The sequence below is a fragment of the Cyprinodon variegatus genome, unplaced genomic scaffold, assembly GCF_000732505.1.
Source record: "Cyprinodon variegatus isolate N-32 unplaced genomic scaffold, C_variegatus-1.0 Scaffold65, whole genome shotgun sequence".
NCBI classification, from domain to species: domain Eukaryota; kingdom Metazoa; phylum Chordata; class Actinopteri; order Cyprinodontiformes; family Cyprinodontidae; genus Cyprinodon; species Cyprinodon variegatus.
Genome location: NW_015150518.1, coordinates 1729816 through 1738917, shown reverse-complemented (window position 1 = coordinate 1738917; position 9102 = coordinate 1729816). Strand labels below are relative to the sequence as shown.

The following is a 9102-nucleotide window of genomic DNA, read 5'->3' as shown; positions in this document are numbered from 1 at the left end:
TGTGCTGAAAGAGAAAAAGTTCAGCTTGGTGGAACTTGTTCATCTATTCTTCACTGAAACCAAAGAAATCTGCAGCTTTGAAGACTTCCAGGTTCTCTTCATCTTGGATGGTCTGGATGAGAGTCGACTTCCTCTGGACTTCCACAACAAGGAGATCCTGACTGATGTTACAGAGTCCACCTCAGTGGATGTTCTGCTGACAAACCTGATTAGGGGGAAACTGCTTCCATCTGCTCTGCTCTGGATAACCACACGACCTGCAGCAGCCAATCAGATCCCTTGTAATTGCGTTGGTATGGTGACAGAAGTCAGAGGTTTCACTGGCCCACAGAAGGAGGAGTACTTCAAGAAGAGATTTGGAGATGAGCAAGCTTGCAAAATACTTTCCCATGTAAAGACATCACAAAGTCTTTATATAATGTGCCACATCCCAGTTTTCTGCTGGATCACTGCTACAGTTTTGGAGGCTGTGATGAGGAAAAAAGAGGGAGGAGAGCTGCCCAATACCCTAACTCAAATGTACATCCACTTCCTGTTGGTTCAGACCAAAATGAAGAAGGTCAAGTATGAAGGAGGGGTAGAAACAGATTCCAACTGGAGTACAGATGACAGAAAAATGATTGAGGCTCTGGCAAAATTGGCTTTTAATCAGCTGCAAAAGGGAAACCTGATCTTCTATGAATCAGACTTGAGAGAATGTGGCATCGATATCAGAGCAGCCTCAGTTTACTCAGGAGTGTTCACACAGATGTTCAAAGAGGAGAGAGGGCTGCTCCAGGAGAAGGTGTTCTGCTTTGTCCATCTGAGTGTTCAGGAGTTTCTGGCCGCTCTTCATGTTCATCAGACTTTCATCAACTCAGGTGTGAACCTGATGGAAGAAAAACAAACAGCTGTGCCAATATTATTCAACAAATCTAAAACAAAATTACTGCATCATAATGCTGTAGACCAGGCCTTACAGAGTCCAAATGGACACCTGGACTTGTTCCTCCGCTTCCTGCTGGGACTTTCAGTCCAAACCAATCAGAAACTCCTGAAAGGTCTGCTGACTCAAACAGGAAGTAGCTCTCACAACAACCAGAAAACAGTCCAGTATATAAAGAACAGGATTAGTGAGAATGTGTCTGCAGAGAAAACCATCAATCTTCTTCACTGTCTGAATGAACTGAATGATCGATCCCTGGTAGAGGAAATCCAACAGTCTCTGGCGTCAGGAAGTCTCTCTCATGATAACTTGACTTTTGCTCAGTGGTCTGCTCTGGGGTTCATCCTGTTATCCTCTGGAGAAGATCTGAATGTGTTTGACCTGAAGAAATACTCTGCTTCAGAGGAGGTTCTTCTGAGGCTGCTGCCAGTGGTTAAAGCCTCCAACAAAGCTATGTAAGGATACAAAAAGATTTTTACTTGTTATCTAAAACTTTAGGGCATTACAACATATGTCTCACTATGTTAAACACTATAATCAAATGATTTTGTACTTTTTATTAACATAACAGACAGTTCAAACTGTTTTCTACTCATAATTTTACGCAGACATATAGAAGATGTACCTGATCACAGGAAATTAGAGACGGACAGCCAGTCACATGGATGGTGGTTATGTCTTTACACTTGATGATAAAAAAGTTGCAAAATAGATTTAAGCATAAATCAATATAAAGGTGGAAAAACACTGATAGAAGTATAATCAAGTGTATCTTTGTTGGGATTGGTTGATAATTAGTTACACTTGTCAGTTTTGTGCAGTTGAGCAAGGACAACGTATTAGGCTGAGGCAAGGACTTGTTTTCAGGGCTTCTACTAATAAGATCATCTGATCTAGTTAGTTTTTATTACTTATTTTGGATTGTTTGAAATGTTTTGAAGCATTTCATTGAAAAATTGGGGATTGAGGGCTCTCAGTACCAAGATGAGTATTATCTTAATATATTCAATGTAAAGCAATAGAGACATATTAAGAAATCTTTACATGGCATTTCTATATATTTCCTTTGTATTGAAAAATATTGTGCTGGTAGATAATACACTTAGATAGAAGAGTGTTTTAACAATTTGCCTTAACAAGATTTTGCAATATCTACTTTATTAAGTCATCATATTTATGTTGGGTTCCCTCATTTTTGTTGTCTTTCTTTAGACTAAGCAGCTGTAACTTGTCAGAGAGAAGCTGTGCAGCTCTGTCTTCAGTTCTCAGGTCCCAGTCCTCCAGTCTTAGAGAACTGGACCTGAAAAACAACAATCTGAAGGATTCAGGAGTGAAGCTTCTGTCCGAGGGACTAAAGAGTCCTCACTGCATACTAGAAAGGATAAAGTAAGTATCATTAACCTTGATTGGCCATCTTAATATTGATTTTTGTCTATTGATAGATAGATCATACATGTTATCTTCAAATGTAACTTTTAATCATTTTGTATTGACCTTAGTTTAAAAAAGGAAAATCCAATTTCTATTTTTTAATAAAACATATTTAATGCAAAATGTACGTTGCACTGGCATGATGAATAAAACAAACAATGGCAGGTTTATGCAAATTTTGTTTTTAACCTTGATTTTAAGCAACAAGTTTTTCATAAATCTGTTCTTCATTATTGGTAAATAAGGAATAAAGCTGCTTCTTCAGATTTAAGAATAGGTACATACCCTGGACTCAAGAAAGGTAAAAGCTATGCCTTGAGTTGATCTTGAACTCATTAACGACAAGGAGTCAAACCCATTACATTTATGGATTTATTGTTTCAGTCAGTACCAACTGTTACCTTACTGTCTTTTACATGTTCCTTTACTTTTGTTAAAGTCCAAAAACATCGTCATAGCAAAAACAATCTAATATAAGTACCCCGGTAATAAAGTCCTTAATTAAATTAATTTACCCTTAATCTGAGTAGGAAAATAAGATAATCTGCCAATGGAATGAGCATTTTTACTGTTCAAATAGATAATTAGATAATATGTGCTTGAAATAAGAGACTGCAGTTGTTTTGTTCTTATTTTAAATGTTAATTGTCTTATTCTATTGACAAAATGTCTCACTTACCTCCTCAATTCAAGAAGAAATGCACTTATATTGAGAAAAAAATCACTTGCTTGGATTTCAATTTTTACAGTGTATAAAAGGGGGGATGGAGGTGCAGTTTGATACTCTGAATGCTAGGTTGCTGGTTAAAACACATCCATGCAATGTATTAGTTTTCTTAGGGATATCAGGGGAAAATAAGTTAGATATCAATGAATGCTAAACATTTTAGACTGATTCTGGTAAAAAAAAAATAAATAAATAAATAAAGTCTTGAAAGCCAATTGTGACTTTCTCACATCTTACATTTGTGCTTACATTGTGTCAGTCTATCACATATATTTTTAACAGAATAGCCTCAGTATTGCACAGTAAATCATGATGTCGATTTCTGTATTTACAGCTTGTCAGGCTGTCTGATCACAAAGGATGGATGTGGTTTTCTAGCTTCAGCACTCAAATCAAACCCAAACCATCTTAAAGAATTGGATCTGAGCTACAATCATCCAGGTCAAACAGGAGTAGAAATGCTTTCGGCAGGACTGAAAGATCCTCACTGCAGACTTGAAATTCTCAGGTATGGTGAGATCCTCCATTACCACTGAGAACGATGCACGTTAAGTCTTTAAAAATGTTCTTTATACTTGTAGCAATTTACTCTTTATTCTTATAGCCGTTTAAGCATTTTTCATTTACGATAAGGTCCTTTTTTCATTGCTAATACAAAAAAGGAAAGCTAATTTGTATTTGCCTTAAATGCATGATCAATAATTTCCCCCCTTGCTGTACATACAATTTAAATGCATTGCTCTATATTGAGGCTTGTGCTTCAGGTAACCATGAGCTGTTGGTGAGATGATTTTTATGGAAGGAGTTTCTGTAGCATCTGTCTTTAACTAAAAGCTGTGGGGGATGTAAACTACACCATTCCCCCACAATAGTTATAAAAATTGTTTTCCAAGTTTGAAGATTTTCGCTTCCCATCCAGGAAGCTTTTTCAATTCAAAATGTCAGAAAAAGCATTGAGTTTGACGCATTACACAGTAACCCAACAAACCCTTTTATTTACTTAGAAAACATGCTAATTGAAACGGGTCCATCCATTTGGAATGGGGGTCGGTTTACTTCTTTTGTTAGCCTGCAACGGGTGTTGTTAAAGGAAATAAAGGATTAGAACTACAAGCAATGATGCTGCATTTAGTGACGAAACAATTTGATGTATCTGTGTAAATGCAAAATTATTCCTTTATTAGCGTAGAATAATATTTTAATAAAGGCCCTAGAGTTTATAGTTGACTGGCTTTCTCCTTTCAGATCAGAGCCTGCTGGTGAACGATATTTAAAACCAGGTCTATGGAGGGGTAAGTTTCTTTTTTTTCTTGATTCATGACAACAAAGCAACTTGCATACAAACACATCCAAACTGTCTATATTGTTTTGTATTGCTTGTATTTTTGTTAAAATAGGAATAAATGGTTTATCTGAATGTTTGCTGTTCTCTCCATCAGATGCATGTGAGCTGACATTTGACCCAGAAACATTACATCCAGACTTCCATCTATCCGATGACAACAAGAGGGCGACACATGTGGAGGAAGCTCGCTCATGTTCTGATCATGTAGACAGATTAAGTGTTCCTCAGCTGCTGTGTTGCAAAGCTCTGACAGGTCGCTGTTACTGGGAGGTTGAGTGGAGAGGAAAAATCGAGATAGCATTGAGTTACAGAATACTCAAAAGGAGAGCTCAGAGTAAGGAGTCTCAGTCAAGAAATACTGATGAATCCTGGTGTCTGAGCTGCTGTGATGAGGGTTACACTATCTCTCATTATAAGAGCAGGAAACTCCTTTCCACAATGTCCCCTCCCTCCTCCGTCTCTAACAGAGTCGCAGTGCATGTGGACTGTCCTGCTGGCATTCTGTCCTTCTACAGAGTCTCCTCTGGCTCACTGATCAACCTTCACACCTTCAACACTACGTTTACTGATACTCTTTACGCTGGATTTACAATCTCACCTGGTTCCTCAGTGTTGCTGTGTTGAGACTTCAGAACATCATTCATTGTGCTTCTTTATCCTGTAAATATGTGTTAATTTAATTCAGGCAATTATTTTCAGACCGATGGATTTATTGGGTCTTTGAAACTCTTCTAAATAACTCCATTATCTAGTCCTTTAAAGATAAAAGATCCTAGAATTAAATTATTCTAGGATCTAGATGTCATCTTTTTCTAAAGCTCTACTTTTTAACAGAGAGCAGGCCATCTTCCTCCTTAGAAAAGTTTTTTGCTGACAGATAAGACACTGATCTCAGAAATTAATTTTATTTAAAAAAGCTATCATATTTGATCACTTAAACAGATAAATAAAATTAGAATTATGCTACTTTACATCATGAAATTCTTTCTTTCTGTAGTATCTCGCCAAACAAACTCAATAGCCTATGAGTTGATGTTTTTCAGATTCAAATACAGAGGTGTCAAAAGTATTAATAAATATTATTCAAGCAGAAGTAAAAATCCTGCTGTTTAAAAACACTTTTGTAAAAGTTAGAGGATTATCTTCAGCTTTTTACTCCAGTAAACGTGCAAAAGTGCTATTTAAAAAAATCCTTAAAGTATAAAAGTAAAAGTAATGCAGGAAAAAATGTTAAGAACAGAAGCTTTACTGCTCTACTCTATTAAAGGAACATTTTTCTACAATTCTGCATGATAATTTCCTTAGACTTAATTTTCTTAGTTTTATAACTAATGGTAACAGTGTCACATTTTACTTTGCATCATCTTGAAAAGCTATTTATTTTGGTATGTGGTGAACAACAAGTTGGGGCAGCACCGAGTCCAACCACAAGGAAATTAATTTTTTTATAAAAAAAAAAGAAAGAAATTATTGTCTAGATGAAACAAATTATTTTGATGGTTTTTATTTTTTCAAACACCAAGGACTAGAAGTAAAAAGTTGTCTAAAAGATAATTAGTCCTATAAAGTATACATAGCTAACATTTCTACTTAAGTTAGGAAATGAAGTATTTGTACTTTGTTACTTGACACCTCTGCTCAAATGTGCTTCACCTCATAATCTGCTGCAGAATATGATTAATACCCAGATAAAATTAGGAATTCATTACGAATAATTAACGCAAAACTGATGTGTCCATGTAAAATATAGATAAATGTGTTATTTCTATGCATTGCTCTCCAGTTATATGATGAATTTATCTTGTATATCTATTTATTTTTTACTTTTTAATTGATTTTTAAAGCTAATGCTGCTATGATGTGTTTAGAGTCAAACTTTAAATGCTGTGTTCCAATCTGTCCATGTCTTTTGGAATTTCCTTTCTCTTTTATGTAATTTATTTTTCTTATAGCTGCTCTTATCATTTATTTTATATTACTGTGTACTCTGTCAAAAAGAGCAGAATATTTCCATCCCTATTATTTTCTCAAACCTTTGTAAATGTGATCTTTAGTAGATTAAATGTCCCTTAAAGGAATGATACCCTTACGTATAAAAGTCTGAACAAACACAGAACAAATCCAACCAGCTGTGTAATTGTTTTAGTTAGATAAGATCCTTTAAGGATTACTTGAACTTCACATTTATCTGAAGTTAAATTTTTAGCAAACCTAAACTTACCTTCATAAGACGGTTAATTCCTGCAGAATGTTCTGGTCTCTCCATCGGGTAACAGTGTTTACCAGGTTCTTATGGTTTATATGGACAAAAGAATGTTAAACTTAAGGTCATTTATTCATGTTTTATGTGCAGAAGGTTTATGGGACATCAGTATTAATCATATTTAGGGTGCAGGATAGGAATGGACAAAACCTATTAGATATATATTAGATATATATATATATATATTTTGTAGGACCCCCTGTTCCATAACAATGACTCTAATATGGGTCTCTGGTTGTGTTTGACGTTACATTGCTGACATTTGGTGCCTGCACTTTATCTTAATCTGCATATGGGGTCTCATGATTGTTTATATTGAAAAATAAATATCTCTTGTCACATTAGTTTTGTTTTTTATTCTTTCTCAATGAAATATTTCTGAACGGTATTCTTAAAAGGACACAACCTGTGTAAAAATTAAAAGCTTCTTTCAAATGATATCTCGATGCATTAGGAGAGAAAAGGTTCTAAATCTACTGGGTGGTTTATAAGAAAGTAACTTTCCCCCTTCATCAATGATAGTAGCAACAGCTTCCATCAAGCATGCTGGGATAATTAGGTGCCAATCCTCTTTGCAGCAATGGTAAGTTTTGGATAATTAAGTTTAACTGGAGCGCATTAAAACAAAAATATAAGGGAATTCATTTCAACCACCCTATTTTTCTCAACCTCTTGATATTTTTTGATTCAGCAGAACTAAATCTACAATTTCTTTGGGCAAATACGATGATAACAAAAACAGGTCATTATAGTTTAATTTAGGAGCTGATATTTAGCCTCTTTCCATGTTTCTTTCTTGATAATGACCTAAATAGGTCCTTGCGTAAATAGCCACTGCATTGTTCTGCAAACTGTTAGTTTGAGTTAGAGTTCGGAGATTGCCCAGGCCTGTTTAACATGCTTCTTTCTAATTTTCTTTCTAAGTCCTGAGACAACTCTTTTCTTTGCTTCCTCTGGTCCATGTTGAGTGTGGTACACACCATCTAACCAAACAGCAGAGAGACTACCTGTGGCCCTATATAGTATAGGCCCACCAACTGTGTAGGATAGATTGTATTTATTTCTCTGTATCTCTGTCCATCAGGGGCTGCATTTCTTTTTGTGCATTGATTATGTTGCAATGGGGAGGCGGGTTTTTAGGGTTAAGTGTCATTCTGTTCAGGTGCTGCTAAATGAGAAGGAGCAAACCATTTTGTACTTTACTTAGTTTGAAGTTATGGTGGTTTATTTTCTACTAAATTGAAATTTTAAGACAGCGGAACTCAGAAATAAATAGCTTTAGGAATAAGTCCAAATGAAGACCGGCATGGCAATTCTTGATTGAGGCACGTAAGACCAAAGCCAACCAGGAGTATTAGAAACCTGTACCATGAAATATAGATTTTAGCCACTAAAGACTGATTGCAATATGTAAAGACCAGAGACGCTAATTATTAGAGACACCGTGATTTAATATGTCCCTTTAGTCACTTTAATTTCAGCCTTTTTAAGGGATAACAATGTTTTTTTTTTAGCCTGTTTATGTCAGAGTTACTGAGGGTGTCTATCCCCATCAGTCTATGGGTGACATGCATGGTAAATGGTAAATTACCTGTATTTATAAAGCCCCTTTTTTTTCAAGTTAGGGGACTTCAAAATACTCTTTTCTACATTCAGTCATTCACCCATTAACGCACACACTCACAAAAAGTGGAGCTAGAGCAGAGCCACTGCTTCACCGGGGCACACTGACAGATGTGAGGCAGTATACTGCTGTACACAAGCACTGTGAGCGCTCTGACGATCAATCAATGCAGGTGAAGTGTCTCGCTGAAGGACACACCAACTGAGATGGAGTTTGCTGAGATTTGAATTGGCAATCAGTTGGTTGCAGGATTAACTCCTATGTCCCACGTCAACCTGGAGAATTCACAAATCTATTGCAATGCAACACAAAGACAACCATACTGTACAAGCCAGAATACCTGGAGAGAATGCATGAATGCAGGGAGATCACATGCAAACTCCAGGCATGCAGAAAGGCCCTGGGATGGAAGTCAATACCTTCTTGATGCAAGAGAACAATGGTAAAAACTGTATCACCTGGCAGTCTTCTGGCAAGCATGCTTAGAATCAGGATCTCCCAATCTCTCTTTGATTGAGGAACTGTTATAAAGAATAGAATAGAATAGAATAGAATAGAATAGAATAGAATAGAATAGAATAGAACAGAATAGAATAGAATAGAATAGAATAGAATAGAATAGAATAGAACAGAAAATCCCTAATTGTCCTAGAAAGGGGAGACTTTGGTGTTTACAGCATCAAAAAGATTATAGAAAAAATGGTAACACCTTAGAAAAATGTGTAAGAATAAGATACTGGTGAAGAGTTAGAAGATGAACAATAAAATTGTAAAATGTCAGCTGACA

The 9102-nt window shown here is 36.0% G+C and overlaps 1 protein-coding gene across 1 annotated transcript; it reads left to right on the top strand.

The window, feature by feature from the left end:
• Window position 1: 1 nt before the first annotated feature.
• LOC107082916 (protein NLRC3-like) lies at window positions 2–5592 on the top strand (the record flags this gene model as incomplete). Its single annotated transcript, XM_015371812.1, has 5 exons — window positions 2–1380; window positions 2138–2311; window positions 3418–3591; window positions 4329–4375; window positions 4523–5592. Coding segments are annotated over 5 exons (2304 nt in total), but the record flags the coding sequence as incomplete, so codon positions are not given.
• Window positions 5593–9102: the final 3510 nt, after the last annotated feature.